This window comes from Lepisma saccharinum, chromosome 16 (assembly GCF_977018435.1).
Source record: "Lepisma saccharinum chromosome 16, izLepSacc3.1, whole genome shotgun sequence".
Taxonomy (NCBI): domain Eukaryota; kingdom Metazoa; phylum Arthropoda; class Insecta; order Zygentoma; family Lepismatidae; genus Lepisma; species Lepisma saccharinum.
Window position 1 is genome coordinate 35,586,651 of NC_139244.1, and position 22,463 is coordinate 35,609,113.

A 22,463-nucleotide genomic window follows, 5' to 3' on the forward strand; every position below is an offset into this window, starting at 1 on the left:
CCTCTCGCACCTTACCATCAAGCTCACCATCAGAAGAGAGATGCTCTAGAATAGAGGATGAATGAACAGAGAGCTACATCACCCATTGGGACACCTAAAGGTCCCTAGTTCGATCCCTGTTCCTAGGAGAACGTTACGTGGTGGTAGATGTGGGCCTTTTCGTCTTCTTAGGAAATGAAAAGATTATTATGATATGACAAACTTATACTTCGGTGCAAATAATGCATGGAACAGATTTTCTCTCTCCTGTTAAGTAAAATACACAAATAACGACAGCTTTTTAGTTTGTCTTGGATAATAGTGAAAAAGATATTAGGTTGGCAACTACATGTTGTGCAGCACCTCCTCCACTGGGCTGGGTATACGCTCCAATTAAATACTTCAAGTGTATTAACTTAAAAATGGAGTACCTGCTCTGTTACAGTTTAACAATGTGTGCATTTTTTTAAATATGCCCCACATCTGAACGAAATCCATGGAAACTCAATTCGTATGAAATTCTTAGCCCATAAATAATTATAAGAAATAAGAACAAGTAATTTGAAATATTAGATCAAAAATACTGGCAAATTTACTAACAAACAAATAAAGGAATGTCTATCAATTTATCACTTCATCCCATCTAATTTTTATGTTCTTATATTTCTAATGTTAAGAAAATGTTCATTATGGTTTTAATGAAAAAAAAAATATATATGTTCTTATGAAAATTACAACATTTATTAAACTTTCTATACATTATTATTGTTCTATGTTTTCATGTACAATGAAATTCTGTTTACAAAACCATATCACAATAAATAAGTGAAGAGTTGTCTATCAAAGTTAACATAATAATGTCACAAGATGGCACAGCTTCTCATGGAGCATTTTTTACAATAACAAACACCATTTCTTCTCTTTAGATGAAGAATGCTTTTTTTTATTTATTTATTTAAACTACACCTGAGCCCTTTCCCACATTGTATTGAAACATGTGTCTTTATTATACAACAATTTACACCTCAAATAGCTCAGATCCACTAAGAGTAGACAAGTGACTCGCACCTTCATATACTTTAACACATTCATTCATTCGCACACATTATTCGAAAACTATTTCTCACTCCTTTGCACAGCCATACCGAAAGTACACATGAACACTTCTTATTTACTTTATCTATATGCCATTTTATAACAAAGAATTTATTATAAATTGAGATAGAACTTTGCCATTCACCTTCAGGTTTTGTTATGAACAAAATTATTTCTTACGCATAATGCACTTTCCCTCATTACGCAGATACCAAAACTATAAAGGACATCTGATTAAGCTACCAATAAAGTCTGTAAAAACATTTAAGAAACAAACTTTACAGTAGTTGCACAGGAAAATATTTGTACATAAAAGAAAATTTACAAAGAAACTTTACACACTCTTGTAGCATAATATGCATCACCAGGAAATTCAGTATGGAGAATAAATAAAAGATAATCTAGGCTTCCTTGTCCATTATGGCCACATTCAGTCACACATCTGAAGGCTCTGAATTAAGGCTGCAAACTGAAGAACTTGCAACTTTATTTTTTCACAAAACTGTTACCAAGGCACATAAAAATTTTTATTTTTCAACGTTTATATTCTATTCATTCACAATGCTCCATACAATGGCAAATTAAACATATATGTCTTTCCTGTTTGTTACAAGTTCTCAGTGCTCAGTTATGTGTTGATCAAACTAAGTTTTTAAATTAGGGTTGAGCCGACACGACTTTGAACCAATACCACTGATGAACTACAACAGATTCCCACAGACTTGAATTACAACAAATAAAAAAAAAAATCAAGATATTTATCAATCTCAAGACAAATTTTCTATTCAAACTATAATACAACATACCAGAATTCTGCTTTAGAATATTCAAATTCACACACAATAATCACAAATTCATTTCTCCCGACCATGTTGTTGCAATGGTGCAATTTGCATATTCAGACTCCATGAACGTATTATGCAAACATTTTGCACACTCAGTGAGACATCTCATTCCGGAAAAGTACCGATTGGTACTGGTGATAAAATTCCAACTGGTATCAGTCAATACAATCGGTATCGGTACCAACTCAACCTTAATTTCCACACGCACGATGCAATTTTAAAAAAAGAACCATGAAAATAAGAGTATCTTCATAAGTTGGTGATATGCACAGGAAGTATTTGAGCATAAAGTGACCAAGATAAAAACACATGTGGACTACATGGAATTAAAATTTCTTGCCACATTTTGAAATGGATTTATTTACTCTCTGTGTATGATTGTGACTATTCTTCAAAAACAAATGTTTTGTATCCTATAGAGTAAGTTAAAAAAGATCTAGTTCATAGACTAAGAATTTGTTACCATGAAATGCTAATGTTCATTTCATGACAATTTTTTGTGTGAAACCATTTTTTTACATAAAAAACAGTTAATTCCACAATTTTAATGAAGCAGTATACTTTCCAGAGTAAATAACTGTTCAGTATAAACTGATAGAGAGGGTAAATACTTCATTGATATTATGTACTAAATGATTTATATTTTAATATATCAAAATTTTCTTATCAGTCCATCCCTAACGAAAAAAACAAACCCAGGACTAAATGTTTGCACTACCATAAGTGAAGAATTTGGTTCATTTTGATATACCATATTTACTCATGTAAAATGCGCACCTTTTTTCTAAAAATTTTGCCCCCAAAAACTGTGGTGTGTATTATGCATGGAACAATTTGGACAGCCAACATGAAACCATGCATGTTTACACTATGTCACTGCATATAACATGGATATATAAACAGGTGCAAATACAAATTGTAGGTTGGATTTCTTTAGTAATAATAATAATAAAAAACACTATAAAAATAAAATGGGCATTTCATATGATTTTTCACTTTGTAATTGAACATTTTGTGACACCGAGAAAAGCAGCACGCTGTACTTGTTGAGCAAGAAATAATAGAAAATAACTTCCTGAGCACTGCAAATCCATAATGTAATTTTGATCTCGCTTTCTCCTGCTACACAATAAACAATATGGTTGCAGGAGTGAAAGGAGGGGTGAGGTGACATGGGTTTTGTGACTCACTGAGTAGGTATAATGTCATTTGCTCTTGATCGGCATAGCAACAGCTTTACAACCTACAACTAAGAAAGCCATTTCTTGAACCTGAATTGCAGTGCACATTATGTATAAGATATACCATATTTGCTGGCATATAAGGTGCACTTTCTTCCTTCAAAAATAGGTCTGAAAAACAGGATGCGTCTTATACACCGATACTCAGTTTTCGATTACATTGATTTCTGGAAATATTTCTGTTCCGAGTTAAGACAATTTCTTTCTTGCTTCCTTGCGGTGTGTGACAAAGATGATTAAAATGTATTCTTTCCTAGTTAGATTAGGTATGTTATTTGTTGAAAGTACACCTACATATTACTTTATTTTTTGAAATACTGAAAACTAATTGTAAATTGAATGATAAAGCTTTTTCCTCAAAAATGTGTTCAAGAAAGATGGTGAGTCTTATATAGTATTTGTTTGTCACTTTTCCCCCATCAAAAACCTATAGTACGCATTACACACGCGTAAATACGATAAGTAGTAAAAACAGAGTGAATGAAGCATTACGAAACAGAGAAACTGAATTGAAATCATGAACCAAACCATGAAGATGTTCCTTTCCAAATTAAAAACACTTTACAATCAAATGTAAACCTTTGTAGAATTATCTTGTAGCCACAGGTATTTTGAATTAAATACTAGTATTAAGCAATATGGTTGAGACACGTGTGTGTGTCTAAACTCTGAGTAAATAACAAGTTTTTTAGCTGCAAGAAGTACATTCCTTAATATTAATATTTAGTGATCTTTATAATCAATACTTTAATTGAACTGATTGGAAAAAAAAAGAAACAAAATCAAATGATATCTACAATCAACAAATTCACAATGTAAAGAAGGTATTTACAAAAAAATATGAAGCTAGTATAGAATAAAAAGGAAAATAAAATCTAGGGTGAAATTGGATATATATGTAATGGGAATAGTTACAACGGGACAAGGACCAATCATAAACATTGAGGGACAAATGATCAAAAGGCAAAGAGGTGATGAAAAGTACAAACAACAAAGAGAAGCTAGTAATCCTAACCTCTTCTAGTCTCTCCCACTCTTTTCTAATCTCTCAAAAAATCACTATGCTCAACACACCTTTCATTCACAGAGTGAAGCAAGAAAAAGTACTATTTACATAAGACGACATTCAAACTCTCAACAATCACACTCCTTGAATGTCCTAGCATTTATAAAAATAAAACACATTCACAATTACAATGTTATTGTATTTAGTGTGCAATACACAATGCACTTAAAGATAATTTTTTCCCGAAGATTAGGATCAAACTTTGCAAGATTGGAAAACCTTAAATGTTACTTTTTCTGTTGGGCAAACAAAACATATGACCATAATGGGCACACAGAAAAAAAATCAAGTTTTACTTAGGTCATTCCATGAAAAAAAAATGATATTTGCTAATAATGTATATTACTTCCAACAATCATGGCTGCTCTATCTGAATACCACAAGTAGAAAGCAGGGAAAATAATTTACACTTTAACGTAATGAACTTTTTAAGGTAAAGTTCACTTACGCAAAAATAATTTCTGATGATTTGATACTTTCCTTTAGAAATGAAAGAAAGCTGTCCTATTTGAACTCAAAATTAAGATTACCGTATTTAACAGCAAAATCATCGTACCCTGCTTTTTCAGTCCAAAAATTGGTTTATAACCTTTCATTGGACATTCATCGCATCGGCATGAGAGACAAAGAAACCAATGATAACATCGCAGATTCTTCAGACACAATGATTAAATTTTGTAACTTTGTACTTTGCAACACAGTCGTAAATTTTCTCATAGTAATATTTCGACTATAATGCACAAATCAATAACATCTAATGTGTTAACTTCATTTTCAGATGGGCAAAATGTAAAATCTGAGATGCTCATGCAGTGAAATACAGTATATACTGATAGAATTCAATGTTGTATTAAATACTTTAATGCCTAAATTCACCAGCATCACAGACAAACCAAATTCAGTAAAATGTCCAAATAAAAAATGTGGAAAAAGTAAAATGCTGACTTTAAACAAAACTCCCTCCCTCATCTGGATATGTACTTTCTTAAGCCAGTCCACTGATACTCAGCTCAGTCCTGAATTCAGGTTAGAAATACAGCTTCCTTACTTCAGCATCATGAGAGCTTTCTTGTCCTCAGGCCAGAAAGGAAATGTCCTTAACTAAACCCTACAATGCATATTATCAATTTTATTGTAAACTGGTAATTTATTGTATATTGTATCTGGTTAGCACAGGATTGTATTCTGGATTAAGCAGGTACACGTTCAATGTGCTTAGTGTTATGTCAAGTGCATGCAGTTTTACTGCAGGCTGACTGAGGGCATGTGCACCTTCCATGCTTTTGCACAGCATCAAGTAGAGCCACAGAGCACCACTTGCCAGTATCACTCAGGGTCTATATAAGCGTGAGCACAGGAATTCTGTTGCAGTTCTCAGGCAGACAGTAACTTGCAAACACCTGTGTGAGCCCAGTAGAAATAACTTATTTCTTCTAATAAACTGTTACCTGGGGACAACCCTAGAGGAGCGGGGGTGCAAAGGCAGCCAGAGCTTGGTGCTGATCACATAACCTCTAAGTTTTCATGCAATGTGAAGAGATAGCTTTACATTTTATGAGTAACATACATTTCAAATTGAGAACATCGTTTACACTGGCCCTGTATAAGTTAATCATTATGATTGCTTTCTTCATTTTAGAGGTGCAAGAGTATATGATATACAATCAAAAAAAGGAAAAATACTGCTTTGAAGAGCATAAATGGTTTTAACAAATGATGAAAAGATTCTCTCGGGCTATCAACCAGGTGAGTTCTGGAAAGGATTCTGAGCTTTCGAGATATAACGTCACTCTCATTATCTATCCTGAAGACAGTTCTCAAAGGCTTGGAGCCCTTTCCACAACTCACCTGGTCAATAGGTCAAGAGAATCTTTTCATAACCAGATTATTACTGTTGCCACTCTAAGCACACCCTACTTTCCCTGTTAAAGGCAATTTATACATTACTGAAAAGGCACAAGAGGCACTACCAAACAATCCGTCTCACAACAAAGCAATCCATATTAAGTCTTAAAATATCTCTGCCCCAGCAGAAACCACGGTATGCTGCAGCCAACATCTGAAAGAGGTGCTACATACTGAACCTCGCATTACCCTCTATTATGTTTTACACGAACCCATGCCACCTTCCTTGCGTCCAGAGGTTTGGAAACTAACAAGCAGCCCCTTCTTATCTGTGGCTCTAAAACCGTACGATTTATGGTTGTGGTTTGTGCTGGGATAAGGGGCGCAAAAGTCTTCAAATGCTGCCCACGCGAATACACTGTCTTCTCAATACTACTGTTAATACTGAAGAAAAGTGTTGAAATAATTTTGATGTGGAGAAATTACTTGTGCATAATTTTACTGCATGAAATAGTACCACGTAGCATATAAGGTTTTTCAACTTGAACTAATGACCCTTTATCAAATGTAATGCAATATCTTTCGGCAGTGATTGATAAGAACATGTTCAACTATACATAAAAATGCTTACAAATGAACTCAATTGAGCTACGTATTACATTTGAAAAAAAAACAAAAAAAAACAAAAAAAACTGAAGAGCATGAGGTTAAATTCACTGGGCTTTACTACATATCTGCCTCTTCCAACTTTACACTTATGGCAAGGACAGTGTGCATAACAAAAGTTAACCAGCACTTAGCATTCTGAACCTAACTTTTTATTGATTGATTTGCCTTATTTTACTTCGCTGTTGTGCCACTTTTGGCTAATTGAGAAGAAGGGGCTGAGTGATGATATTGTCACGAACCGGACAATATGATGAAATTTATGAATGGACACTCACGGACATCCATGCCCAGGCCAAGATTCGAACCTGGGACCCCTGGCATTGTAGCACTATTTGCTAACCACTCTGCCACTGAACTCAACTTTTCTCTGTGCTGGAAAAAAAAGGACTGTGTATACTCAGCACAATTTAAGTATATATCTAAGTTTGCATACATGAATGGAAATTCAGTACTTCACTGGTTGAAAAATAATAATAATGTGGGAAATGTAAAATCTACACTATCTCAAATAACAATTTTAAATGTACTAATTATTTACTGCCATCTCATTTTTTCTGTATTGATAAATCATTTCCACATGATAAATGAATTGAGAAATTTCATTTAATAAAAGAAACAATCAGAAAAAAATGTCCATGCATTACCCAAGAATTCAACTCAAACCACGGACTTTTCAGAGCAGTATGATAACCAGTATCATCAAAGTTGAAAATGCAAAATATTATACCACTACCTTGTTACTATTGGTATTGATTTTTCAGTAAAAGTGATGATACTTTTCTGTTCTGATATATATGAAAATGGCCTTGTAATTTAGTGTAAAAAAATATCTTTGTTATTATTTTTTACAAATATGACCCCAGTTTGTAAAGTAAATGTCCAAAAATCACAGAAGTCACCTGGTTGAATGCATTAATTATAGGAATTAATAAACAAATCATGTTCTTGAAAGAACATTTACAATTATATATTAGATTGTTATCGGTAAATTTTATATCAGTAGTGGCAAAAATTTCAATTCAAATGATTGGATAAAATTGATGAAGGAACACTCACGAATGTGAGTGCAACATTCCATGCTGGGATTTGAACCAAAAACGTCTGTGGCAAGTTCGAAAATTGACCACTTAATGCACTCTACCACTGAGCAGGCACATTTGTAATTTATCGTAACAATACAAATAACATATGAACACTTATGTATGATGATTGGCACTGATGAAGTAATGTGTTAAAGTAGCACAAGTATAAATAAAACACACATAAGTGATATATTATTTTGTTACAATAAGTATGAATGCACACAAGCTGTAAGCTATGAATTAGCATTCTCAAAATGTTGGTTAACCTTCAAAATCTTGGTCCTCGGCGATAAATGAACTTGATACCTTGCATCAAACATGGTCAGTGTGTACCAGTTAAATATTCAAAGTAAAGAAAATGGCAGCAAAAAACAATTTTGTAGCTGCTTCAGAGTGCAGTATTGCTAAAAGATTTGGGTTCAGAATGCTGTGCTGCTAAAAAATCTACATACAACCAAACGTATAGAGCACTAGTCATACTAGCGTAAATCTCTCTGCGCAAAATGAGAAATGTAGCTGACTTGATCAACATAAGCTGCCATCAAAAAACGTATCTGCACAATAGTCTTGCGTATGCTTAAATTTTTCCATCCTGAATGCAAAATTTTCCTTTAGATAAAAATGGTTCAAAAGAATGAAATGCTAATATTCCACAGGTAAATGAGTATTTGCATTGGAACATTCCAGTCGCGATCGCCACTCCTTTTACCCCATATAATAAATGCCATGGATTACTTTTAGTACCACTTCAAAGATCTATGAAGTACCCACTTGCATCAGATGTTTCAAGTTTCTCCTATTGGTCACAGGTAAACGAAGAGTTCAGCTTCAACCAGCATTCTTGGAAAGGTTTAAAGGAACATCTGAAACAGAATAAGCAATTAAATTTTATTAAAAAAAGACGGTCTGAAACTATAAAAAATATGAAAGCTCACATGAGAGCAACCAATGGAGTGTATCAATTGGAAAATAATGATAAATTTAGAATAGTACAAGCCACAAGGTAACATCAGAATGCTGCAACTGGAACACAACTGACCTCTGGTGAACATGTTTGCAACCAACTGCACCAATCAGTGACCACATTTTTTTTATATACATGTACGTAACACCTAATTTGAACTACAGTGTGTTTCAAAAGTCGAACAGATATTTACACTGGGTTTAGAATTTTCCAAAATCATAACTTTGGGGAGAAAAATGGATAAAAAACTGTTACTAACTAACTCTCTAGCATTCTTAACCTTTTGGAACCCAAGACCATTTTCACATGTATATATATACATAGGCCACGTGAGTTATATCTGACTCGCAGCATATTTATTGTTTTTTTCCTTTTCATAGAGTTCATTGTTATTTATAACATGACTGTCGTATACTATTGTCTCGACATAGTTTGAGGGACTGGTCAGCAATAATTCAAGGCCAAATGCAAAATCGGAAAAACTTGAGAACTGTTTATGAGTGAAAATGATTTTTTGTTTTCTTGTCAGATTTAAGTGAAATTTAAATGCAAAAATAAATGTAAAAGAAGTTCATGTACATCTATTCATCCATGCTTTTTATATTGCTTGTATGAATTGTAACAATAACAGCATCACTAAATAAGATTTTCACGAACCATCTGCAAAATTCTGCCCATGGGGCCACTTTTGTGTAACATGTATGTTATAACATGGTAGCGTGAGTTGGCGGTGCACTATGAAGCTCCCAAGGTAAAGAGACGTTTTGAGTTAAATATGCTTCACGGGCGTAAAACTAGCATGACTCACATGGCAGCTAATGCGTTAAATAAGAGTTGTTGTGGATGATTGATAATGTTATAGGACACCCTTTCCCCACAACACACAAACAACCACAGATAAAAGAAAAATGTAACAGTAAATACAAATTGTACAGAATCTATGTACCTGGATTTCCATCTTCTTTCTTCAGGTCTTCAATAGGTCGTGGTGTCAACTGGCTCCAGGGACTCAACGAGGGTTGACAGGGTGGCCCAAGGCCTGGGTAGAGAGCACGGAGTGCTGCTTCTTCCCTTGGAAGACTAGGAAGTGGATTATGTACCCAAAGAGGTGAAATAGGAGATGTAGAACTTCGAAATGGACTGGATATTGCATGCAAATTGGAATAAAATGGATTGTTTAGCGAAGGGTGATGAGGTAGAAATGGAATCGGGGTAAATAAATTAGCACTGTTAGCAAGGGGTGAGTTAAGCACTGGAGAGAGGAATGGAGACAGTCGTGAGTTAGAAATGGACGGAACGGACGTTCGAGTACTTCTGGCATCCGGAGACAATCCAAGTCCTGGCGAGGAGCAGGCGAGATGCGTGACGCTGGATGAAGACGCATGGCGCGGTGGAGTCTTTTTGCTGTTGGATTTCGAGGCTCCCCTTGCCTTCGAATCAGGCGAGAATGAAGCAGCGACGGGCACGGACGTTCCTGAACTACTTGGCACTGGCACAGGCTCTCCTCTCGACGAAGGCCGGTTGGGCGATTTCAACAAAGTTCGCAAAAACGAGGGCTTAGTCTCCCCATCGTCTGCACTTGGTCCCTTACCCAATAACGAGTTTATGCTATAGTTGCTATTCAATTTATCACCTTTGGCACTTGATCTCGGAGACACGCTCTGTGTTTGGCACATTGAAAAGTTATTCGTGGAAGTCGAACACTCCACCAAGGCACTGCAACGAGGTTTGTGTCGCTTGGAGGATCCAAAATCCTCCAGGCTCACCTTCTCCATCTCCCTCAGGATTCTCTTCCGGGGAGAGATAATATTTGGGTCCATTTTCCCACCGCAAGCATTAGCAAAAGAACACTTCACTTCAGTTTTAACACTGTTTTGTAATGAACTTGAAACACTAGCACCTTCAGCTTCACTGATTCTATCCCATAGTTTCTTAACCACCTCTGTTAACTTGGGTTGCTTCAGTTCCCTTTTCTCCACTTTCACTTTACATAAATACATATCTTCCCTCTTTTCAACTTTCACTTTACATAAATACTTATCGTTTTCACACACTGGCAAACTTCCCGTATCGTACGGCCGTCTTCTCTTTTTGCGCAGATTATGTGAATAGTGATAAAGTTTTCTGATGTTATGAATGTTCTGAACTGGTTTCATTACAAATGAGAGTTCCCTGCTTATCCCTCTCTGGGGACTGGTCTGCTTCCAGCAATGGTCTCTCTGCCATGGAGATGATTGAACAGATGAATTGTCATCCGACACTGAAAAGAAAGGAGGAAAACATTTGAAGCTGATATATGATAGCTATTCAAGCTAAATACAGTGGAACATTGATTTTATGTTTTTCAGGGGACCAAGCTGAAAGAACTTAAAATGCAAGTAAATGTAAAATTTAGGAAAATTTTATAACATTTTGTTATGTTGGGACCATCAAGATTGAATGTGCGGGAAAATGTAAAATCCGGGTTCCACTGTATTACATACACATTAAGTAGCAGCACAATTTCATGTGTTCATATTTACTACGTGCGAATTACTCACAAGATTAACAATATAAATTCAGTTTTACTTACGTATATATAGTATAGTTCGTTTTTTGATTTTTTACGAATTCAACGAATTTCTGGTGCCTTTCTTCTAAACTGTTCCACGTCACTCAGTCAAATTTGCCGATTAGCTCTAAGTGGAGATGCAAACATTCCCTATTCAGTTTATCTATTGTCCCGTATCCTTCCCTTATACATTTGTTAATCATTTTAACTTCAAGTTTCTTTCTCTTTTCTTCCTCTCTTATTCCCAGTGGTTTATATCCCCATTTAAGAAAGTTTGGAATTCCCCATTTCTTACATTCTTTGAGAAACCAAATCATATTTATGGTATTATTGATCTTAATCCTTTTCTTCTGGAATTCTCGCACTTTTTCTCCCGTACTACAATAGACGTTCATATTTACTATGTGCGAATTGCTCACAAGATTAACAATATAAATTCAGTTTTACTTACGTTTTTTGTGAGTATAGTTCGCACTATGAGCGTCTAAACATCACAATATGAATGTCTAAACATAAGTAAAACTGAATTTATATTGTGAATTTCATGTGTAAAATTTAGAAATCCCTTTCCACGTTGGTAGTTAATTAGATTTTACCTCAGCAAGTTGTCAATTACTATAAATCAGTGATTGCTTCCTATCAAGTCTCAAAACTTACATTTAGTCAAAATTTTACAGAATGATAGTTATTCGTCTTTTCGAGTTGATTTTCATTCCTTTGATGATGTTTCATTCCAGTTCCCAAAGACTTGAGAGAGTGTGTGTGTGTGTGTGTGTGTGTGTGTGTGTGGAGTTGGTATCAGAAAATATTGGTTCAAATTTAAATGTCCACAAAATGCTGGATAATAATTTCAGATGAAAAAAATGTGCAATGTTCATTACTTTTACAACATAATCTTGTAGAAATAAGAGATTTTATAATTAAATAGCAGCTATTTACTTTTCCAAATACCACAAATATAAAAAAAATTATGAATATCTTAAAGCAAAACTCTGGCAGATTGCTATAGCATAGTTTCAATAGTTACATAGTAGTGTTCATGAACATTCTGATATTGTTACATACACAAGAACATGAATCAGTGGGAATCTGTTAAGAGTATGTGTCCTATCACCATGAGCTCGGTGTTTGTGAAAAAATATCTAGGAAACTATGGAAATATTTCCAAAGGAATAAAAAATACTAATAATAAGAGACACAGTACTTTATCATTTTGTAATATTCAAAACTGTATATGCAAATCTGTAACAAGAACATTGATGCTTAGTCAACATACATCATGTTTCTAAATGTATACCTATTCAAATATGTCCTTCCATGCCATAAATGATAAAAGCAACCCCGCCCCCTCACAAAAGAAAAGTGGAACTCTATTTTATATTCACAGATTACACATTTTACAACTTTATAAGTCCTTTAGACTCACCTCCCTGAAGAACAATCTAGGTTCAACTGTAATAATCATTGATTATATTTTGCACGTTGTATAAGTAAAATGACTCAATTCATTACTGTAATTAAAATGCTTTACCAATAGCTGCAAAAAAAGAAAAAAAAACTAACTTTGATAGTTCAAAATTCCACATTTGAAAATCACTGTGTAATATTTTGGATTGCTATTTCAAAACAATGATGAAAAATTAAAATATCTTTGGACCAAAAAATTGTCAGCAAGATCCTAGTTTACAAAAAAAATATATTTATTTCTCATTCTTCTCTGGCTATACAGCAGTATCTGGCATCTCAACATGCCAACCAAATACACTATGATTTCAATGTTAGGGCATCAAAATTACCACTTAGAGATGCTGAGCTCTCCTGGCGAGCAGAGCAATTAGCAGATGGCGGCCAGTAGGTCTTCTTCGGCACAGACACCCATGACGTTCGTTCCCCATCCTTCCTATGCGACAGCTCAAGAATAAATTTTCCATCTGAAATAAATAAAAATATCTATCTTAATCAAAGCACTATGGCATCATTTAAATATAAATAACAAAAGATTACAACTACTTGTCCGTTTTGTGGGCTTCCAGACAACTACTAGTTTCAATGTTGATGGTGAAAGTGGTCACTGAATATTATTGAAAAAATATCCACAGGAAGGTAGGGTGTACTATCCAGTGTTCCACTGGCACTGTATGTGAACGGCATGCCCAGAAAGGGCTGTGCAAGTGGTGAAATCAAATGTTGGGCCTGTATGCACAGAAATCCTGTACAGACGCACAATCAGTGATGGCCTGTTGATTGAATATTTCCAAAATGCTCATGTCTCGTGTGTTACGAATGAACTAGGACTGACCATGATCGGGTTACGCTACTCATTCATAGATCCCCAATTTCCTCACGATTGTGGGTGGCCAACGGTCCCATAGACTGGCCGAAATTTCCAGAGAAAAGTTGTTAGCTTCCCCTAGGAGAATCGAACCTGCATGCATCCCGTAGCTGGAGCCCTGACAATGACGCTGAACACTGCACAGCCATGGTGCGGAACCAGTAAATACACTAGACTCTGAAGTAATCATCCCTCCATCCTAAAGAATGAATAGTACACTATTCACACCATAAAAACCCACTAATTGTTGTTATGTAACTTTACAAAATGTCACATCCCATGACACTGAAATTAATTTAATTTGCACACAAAAAACTTTCGTTGAGCCCAGGCTTTCAATGAACTTTGTGCTCCATTGAGCAGACAAGAAACCCATTACCATTATGAATGGAACTTTATGCCACTGTCCTGCCTCTTTTGGCTAATCATGACAATGAGGAAGAGTGATGATTAGAAGTTGACAAAGGGACACTTGCAAATTACACCCATGCCCATGCCAGGACTTGAACCTGGGAACTTTAGTGGCAAGATGGAAAGTTGACAAAATATGCTCAGCCATTGAGCTGGCAATAATATGTTTCGTGCTTTACTAATGGCAAAAAGTTATGATCTTTCAAGCAACAAAAAACATGCATATAAAAGGTCAAACGAAACTTGTGGGGGAAAAAAATGGATGCATATTTATATTTACCAGAAATGGATAGATATGAAGTTTACAGAGATAGCTTCCTAAACTTTACTACTGATCTACTATAAACTGGCTATCGTTTTGTGAAGAGCCTGAATGAATCATTCAACTTCATCATAATGTGCAAGTTTGATTTGTTGTGTTGTCTTAGGAAAAAAGGCTGCATATTAAGGCATTTATTGTACACTCCTGTTCAGATAAAGTGGCACATATGTCAACTGTCCAACCTTATAAAAATTTGCCACTTTATGTAAACAGGAGTGTACAAAACATGGGTGCATTACATATATATATTTGTATTAAACAGAAATACCACATGGGTTATAAACATTAAAAATTTACTGAAAAACGAAATTGAAATAAACTGATTTGTCCTACCCTTAATTTATACGTTTAATTGTAAAAGTGTGTTTTAATATTGTATCCTTAACTTCACGTATGACAAAGGCTCTATGCTAAAACATAGTATTTCATGTGAGATCTATGAGAGCAGGTTTAAAAATAAAGGGAATTTTTAAAAATTGTCAGTAAACTGGTGTGTAAAGAAGCAGATGCAATGTTACATGCTTGGAAATGGCTGCTGGGTAGTTCAATTGCACACAGTTCAGATGTTAGTTCAGTAGCACCACACAGAGAGAAACATGGACTCCCTTATAAAATATGTAACTTTATTGTCCTGCATTACTATTTGTGTGCAGAAAATGTAACATGGCCCACGATCAATGGTTAACCAGCCTTACTGGACATGCATATGAAAAAAATTTGGGTGCCTCAAATCCACTGGTATTCAAACTGTGCGGTCTCTCTCCCTGGGGAGGCATCAAAGTTTTGCAAGGGAGGCACGAGAACTTCCAAAAATTTAAAATGTATTAATAAAAATAGCTTTATCTTCAAAACAAACTATCCACAATTCACTTAGAAATAAGCATGTTTTTTTTTTATGTCCTTGACAAGAACCAATGTCATGGAGAGAATTACGGTTAGTGAATCTGCAGCAAGTGTGCCTGCGTCTGATAGCACAACTAGAAGAATAGGTGGTCTGGCCAAAAATATAAATGAGAAATTAAAGGAAAAAATTAATGAGAAGTAATTTATGAAACAATTACATGAGGCAACCGAGAGCAACAGTGATGCGAACTTGATCTGCCATGTGAGATTCATTGCTAAAAACAATTTTTTTTTAAGGTATTCTGCTTTGTGACGATCTCACACTGAACCCAACAGTAAATGACTTGTTTGAAATTGACTACAACTTTAGGGGGGAGAGGAAGATATTGGAATATTCAGAGATTGTGCTAGCTCAATGTCAGGATGTTACAGAGGACTGCAGACTCTTATCTGTAAGAAAGCTCCTGACATAACCTGGACCAACTGCAATATTCACATCGGGTCCCTGCTTCCAAAACCCTCAGCAGTGACTTACTTACATGACATACTCTCAGAAGCAATAATATTAGTGAACTACATCAAAAGTCAATCCCAAATATCTTTTCCCTGTATTATTGAAACGCACAAATTGGTTAATAAATATCCAGTATGAGATGTGCCTTGCATTTTCCAATTTTGTAAAGGATAAACAAAGTTTTTTTTTACAGCTTCTGTTCATCCCTTTAACTCACGAATATCATATCGCTGAATGAATTGACACCAGCTTATAAACACTAAAAATTGTACATCACCTGTATTAATCACACATTATAATTCCATTATGTGTATATATAAACACATCAACAGATTTTTTTGTTGGTCTTTCATGGTACTTAAGGAAGGCATATGCAACTGACAGGAGCCACGACAAGGAGAAGTTTGAAAACCCCTGCTCTAATCTTTAATGCAGCAGCATGTATTGGGTCATTCCATGCCAAATCAACAAAGTCCACAATGCAACCATCTCAGAATTTTCTGAAACTCTACTATTTGGTAGTCTTCATGAAGATATGAAATCCTGAAAAATTGTAGCTTCCTGTGTGGCATAGTTATAGAGTTTTGGGGGCTTGAAAATACAAAAAATTGTCGATTTTTAGTCTGCGCTAGACACTTTCATGGATAATTGCTCTTACCCTAATTGACGTAGAGAGCTGGTTGTAGTCTTGTTTGAAAGGACATGAAATAAGCTTTCCAACAGTGTATCACATCACTATATTTAGAATAAAATCTTATCAAGGTCATCCACTTTGACCTTTGGATCTTGAACGTTTGAAGATGCATATCTGGGATTTCCTTGGGACTGAAATATATTGTTAACACAAAGTTACACTGTAACATAACTGAATTTGAAGTTGGGACGATTATGGGATAATTAAAGAAAAACAATTTAATTAGTAAGTGTAGTTTTTTCAGGTCATTTCTAATGGTAGTTTGCAACACTGGTGTTGTTTACATTTAAGAATAATATGATTATCTATAGTAATTTAAAATGGACAAGAATGTTTGTTTCCTGAGAAATGCACCATAGTTCACAGGTTGTTTTTCAGTATTCATTCATTCAGTCATTGCACGGCAAGCTGGCTTTCGTCCATTGTTAAAGTGTACGTTCTTCTTGTAGCAGTGGAAGGGTCCACTTTTGTTAGAACATTGCACGTTGGGACCCAACAAATGTCCAGTTGGACCAAAGGGGGACATACAAATGATCCTGATGGCCATGAGGTTGAAGAAAGTTAATTTGTAAATCACCGGTGTCTTCAGACACTTTCTGAACACACACTAGCCACCAGTTGTTATTATATACACAAGTAAAATATCCAGTAATATCTGGAAATTCTAAGGCATTTGAACAAATAATGAAATGATGTTCTATAAATTCATCACATGCAGAATAATGTTTCATATGTATGACATCTTTTGTAAAAGGAAGTACTGGATGAACCTTTTGGATTCCTGGAATAGAAATCGGTCTCTCAACATAGAAAAATTATCCTCATGGTAGGCAACATCGATGAAATTTTTGCGATTTTTTTAGTGTGCTGCTGCTCCATCAGAAAAGTAAAATATCTTGACCAGGTTGTCAGAACCAAATTTATCATTCAAAAATGTAATAAGTACTTTCTGGAGTAAGTAAACTAATGCTGTATCATGTTATCTGATATGGCAACCAAAGTAATCAAAGTATGGCAATCAAAGTATTGTGATTTCCATAATAAATAGTGAATGGATGTATTGTTGTTGCTTGACCATTATTCCAGTGAAAACCTGTGAAGCATCTTGCAAACCACAGGAGTTTCTGCAGAATCACAAAGTACAATGTAGTGCCTATCATGAACTGTTTCTTTTAAATGCTTGAGAAATTAAGCTTGTTGGCATGAAAGAATTTCCAGTCAGGTTCTCCTTTTTTTCGACTAGAATTTCTATGAATTCTGCAGGCTTCATTAATGTTTGAAGTGTTGATCTGTCTGTGGATATCCGCTGTTTGTTTCTGCTTTGGTGTTAATTTCCAGCTGATACTTATTCATTTCAAAATATGGACTGTCAAGGTTTCCACAGATCTCAAAACCTTCAAGGTATCTTATTTAAAAAAAGTCAGCTCAAATTAAAACTGTCACACTAAACACACTATCTATTCAACATTCTACCACACTTGTTTCAAACAAGACTCCTGCACAAATTCTTCACTTTCTAGTTGCAGAAGTATTGCACATTAGCAAGTCTGCAATGCAATAGTGCAGTGTTGCAAACTCCCACTAGAAGTGACTGGCTGAAAAATACACTGATACTAATTAAATTGTTTTTCTTTAATTATCCCATAATCGTCCCAACTTCAAATTCAGTTATGTTATAGTGTAACCTTGTGTTAACAATATATTTCAGTTCCAAGGAAATCCCAGATATGCATCTTCAAAAGTTCAAGGTCCAAAGTTCAAAGTGGATGACCTTGAAAAGATTTTATTCTAAATATAGTGATGTGAAACACTGTTGGAAAGCTTATTTCATGTCCTTTCAAACAAGATTACAACCAGCTCTCTACGTCAATTAGGGTAAGAGCAATTATCCATGAAAGTCGCGAACGCAGACTAAAAATCGACAATTTGAAATGGGATCCAAAGAACTGTGCAATTGTGCTTACACTGGGAACTGAACTCTGGGCCCCTTGATTTCAAGGCCTTATCATTATGCCACAGTGGCATGCCCAAAGAGGGTGGGGGGTATAAAAAAAAAAGAACATCAAAGACAGGAAAAGATGGCTAAATGATAGCTGACTACTAAAAAAAAGTATAGGCAACTCCTCTCCCTTTTTCAAAACCCTGGGCACGCCACTTCTATGCCATCCAGAAGGTTCTATAAAGCAGGTGACACCAAAAAAATCAACTGATCCTGCAATCAAATCACTTTGTGGTGCACAAAAAAATTCACAGATGACAGCAGTGGTGCATACCATGGGCAACAGTCAATCGATGGCCACTTTCTGTGAAACATGTATATGGGATGGAAAGTATTGTTCTGCACACAACATATACCTAGTAAGTAATGAGTAACCATCTTGGGCATGCATCTCTAAACATATATAAAATTAGATTAGTTTAGAAAATGCAAGTGCAAAATGACAATATCAGAATCCCACAACTGGAATTTTAGCTGGACATTTACAGAAGATTGAATAACCAATAGCTAATGATATGTATTAAAGTTTCTACACTTCACATTTTATTGATGGTTACACAAATTGTACTATTTTGGTACAGAATCCCCTACTTTGTCACCCCATTTTCCAGTGCCCCACCAGCTTTTCAATTCCATGAATATAAAGAGGTCTAGGTGACATGTCTAGTTGATTTGAAATATTTTCCAATCTAAAGGTTCTGTCAGCAGTTGAAAATTGTGGAAACTAAAAAGGAGAAAAGGTATGTAGAATATAGAGAATGTCTCCAATTCCCTTCCTACTTCTTATACTCACTAAATATGCAGTCCTGGTAATGTATCTGGAGTTAAGATTTGGGGGTCACGTGTAAAAATTGTACACTTATGTCTATATATGTTGCAAAATTACATTCTTCATTACCACAATCATTCTAAATACATAAACATAACAACCATGTTTTATGATATGAACAATTGACATTCGGCATTCTTGGGCTGTCTACGGCGTTGCCACACTGTTCCTTCAATACTTGCAGAGCATTAGTTGTACAACAGTGAGAACGACAAGGTAGAAGAGCATGTGGAATGCGGACTTTGATTAGAGGTAGGTTTGGCACTGGTTTTCTTCCAGAAAAATGGCATCTTGTGCAGTGAGGAAGCTAGTGCTACAGTCCGGCCAAGGAAGACGAAACTACCTGGAAAGGACGATTCCAAACGCTAGAGGGGAAGCAGGGAGAAGCACTCGTCAAAGTAGCCTGTGGTATTTCACTTGTTGTGTTTATTACCGCTTGCTTTGTTGGGTTTGTGATGGCTCTTACAATTCGCAAGAAATTCTTTCGAAATGGAATAAAGAAAACTGGGACGTTTTGGCCCCTGTTGCACATTCTACAAACCACCCTCGTTGTACTAGAAAATGTCGCAAACCATTCAGTTACTACATTTATATTTATGATACTATGTACAATAATACTATTATTAGTGAATACTATCCTGATTAATGTTGTGTACACCACCATTCTGCTAATTTTAATATTTACTAAGGAGATCAATTTGATTGAATGATCAAAATAAAGTTACTGGTTTACAAACAAGTTTATCTACTAATGTGACGTGATGAATACTTTCCTGGTATGTTCTGTTTTCTGATATATTTCTTTCTGAACCCTTACATAATTCGTAAACATCTCTCCATGTATTTTCGCGTATACTACGTTGAAACTTAATTGTTTCCATAGCAGACTATTTTCAAGGAACCCGCTTCGGTAAAAATTTACTATCCTTCGGACACCTCTAATTTTTTCGTTTTGTCAATTTTTGACATTCGTACTTACGTATCTGCTTCGCGGAACATTCCTGAAGGTATATCAACATTGTTTTGATGAAATTAATTGCAATTTTTCACATTACCAGTATGTCTTTCTAATAGGTATTTTCGCTTGCCTGAGACAAACTAACCTAACCACGTGCTAATGGTTCGTGGGGCTAGCGCCAATGGTTCGCAATTATTTCCAATTTCTAGATCCTGATACTAACACGACACCAAATTTTAACTATGTTTCCTAACCTAACAGAACTAACCTAACCACGTGCCAATGGTTCATGGGGCTAGCGCCAATGGTTCGCAATTATTTCCAATTTCTAGATCCTGATACTAACACGACACCAAATTTTAACTATGTTTCCTAACCTAACAGAACAATCCTATCCACGCGCCATTGGTTCGTGGGGCTAGCTATTCTCCGTCGCGGCCCTGCCTCTGCTCCGACTCCCTGGCTTTCTCTATAGGGTCCCTGTTAAAGGCATGTTAGAAATTGGCCGGAGTCACCTGCGCCCAAAATGAGACCCAAACTTTTAAATTTGAAGAAATCCGTATCCAGGATATGGAAAACTTACCTGAATTTCACCACGGATCCACGACACGTCATATTAGGCATATACCCACAGCCCATTCCTTCTAACGAGTAGCTTACATTCACTGCCAGATTTTCGACATTCCTTTCCGTCCTTCACGATCCTGTGTTCAATTAAATTAAAAATCCACTGGATCTTCCACACCCGGTACGAATTTCACCACACATCCATGACACGTCATGTTTCTAACTTTCGTTGCAAACAGTTTGAAACACTGGATACCCAATGAACATGAACAAAACACAATCACGACGCGTGATGATGTACGAAGGTATACGCGCCAAAGGCTATTGTCCGTTGGAGAATTAATTTACAACAAAGAACATGAATTTCTGCCATGAAACATTCCCACGTCACACAAAACACCTTCCCGATGGTGGACAATGCTACAGGACCTTATTATGGTAAGTAGTTTCTTCTGTAAAAATGAAGAAATGTGTCCGAAGCATAGCAAATTAGTACCAAAATGTCCATCTTTCAATATAGGATTACAAAGTGAAAGTTAAGTAATATATTTCATTAAACTTCATTGTATCAACATTATTTATCTCATGTCTGGATGTAGACTGTGCACTGGTCAAAATTTAAAACACTACTATGTATTGGCAACATGTCAGAATTGCCATGTATTTGTTATTAGCCCATACAGAGTACATATTCTTACTGCTAACGTTTTTTGATATAGGTAATTTTCCTTACACAAAATAGGATTTCCATGCCCTCCCCTTCAAAAAAGACTGGAAAATTCTAAGTATCATTCTATCTATAAGTAAAGTATACATACACAACTGCTATGGTTCTTAAACTACAGATGAGCCACTGATCTGTACCTGTTATGGCTAACCAGACGAGAAAACCCTAGTTTTCAACGAATATGGCAAGTAAAAATTACACCTTGCACTTGCAATGAAGTTATTCTTACATCAAAGACTGTGGGCACAAGGTAACACTGAAGTTCAGTCCTGTGTACGAAACCAGTACACAACCAAACGCCACATGGGTTAACATGCATACAGGAAATGTCGCTTTAACTGCTAGTACTTACCCATAAAAAACTTAAGGCTGCCGCCTGTACCAGAATGGGGTCCATCTGAATTTAAACTTGATGTCAAGTTGGGGCTTTTGGCTCCGTTGGCGTTGCTTGGCCCCAAGCTCTTCTTTCTGCCACTGGCAACTTCAAGTTCAGGTCCTCCATTCTTGCTTTTTTCTTCGGTCATTTTGGCACATGTTGCAGATGCTAATATATCCTTTACTCGCATGTCTTAGCCCATTCTTTTAAGGGGGTTAAGCCGTCTTTATACGGAGAGTCTACAATATTTACTCCAACAACAGTCTGTTGGGGAGACCAGCTCCATCAATAGGTAACTGGAATGCTCGGTTTCCATGTTCGTTGTTCCACCTGCTGGGAATGAATGAAATAATCAGTCGATTGAGATTCTCAACGCATTTCAGCACGCAACAAGCATTTCCAAATAGATAAGTCACTGCTAAAGAATAGACTTACAGTATTTTAATTTCGTCCTGTTCATTAACACAACGGAAAACTATTTACGAATACTTACTACTTCGTATCTTTTCGTCGTCAACACTTTGGTCCGTTCCTGTGTTTCTCTATTCCTAGTT

The 22,463-nt window shown here is 35.7% G+C and overlaps 1 protein-coding gene across 2 annotated transcripts; it reads right to left on the bottom strand.

The window, feature by feature from the left end:
- Nucleotides 1–716: 716 nt before the first annotated feature.
- H (transcriptional corepressor hairless) lies at nucleotides 717–22,458 on the bottom strand. Of its 2 annotated transcripts, none has more exons than XM_083137976.1 (5): nucleotides 22,403–22,458; nucleotides 21,886–22,242; nucleotides 13,134–13,268; nucleotides 9,733–11,046; nucleotides 717–8,685 (listed from the first exon to the last, which is right to left on the bottom strand). In XM_083137976.1, the coding sequence occupies exons 2-5, from the start codon at nucleotides 22,097–22,099 to the stop codon at nucleotides 8,651–8,653; spliced, it is 1,698 nt and encodes a 565-aa protein (XP_082994102.1). In that variant the 5' UTR covers nucleotides 22,100–22,242; nucleotides 22,403–22,458; the 3' UTR covers nucleotides 717–8,650. The 2 variants fall into 2 exon arrangements, with proteins under 2 accessions (XP_082994102.1, XP_082994103.1); XM_083137977.1 differs by having other exon boundaries at nucleotides 22,345–22,428.
- Between the last annotated feature and the right edge of the window lie 5 nt (nucleotides 22,459–22,463).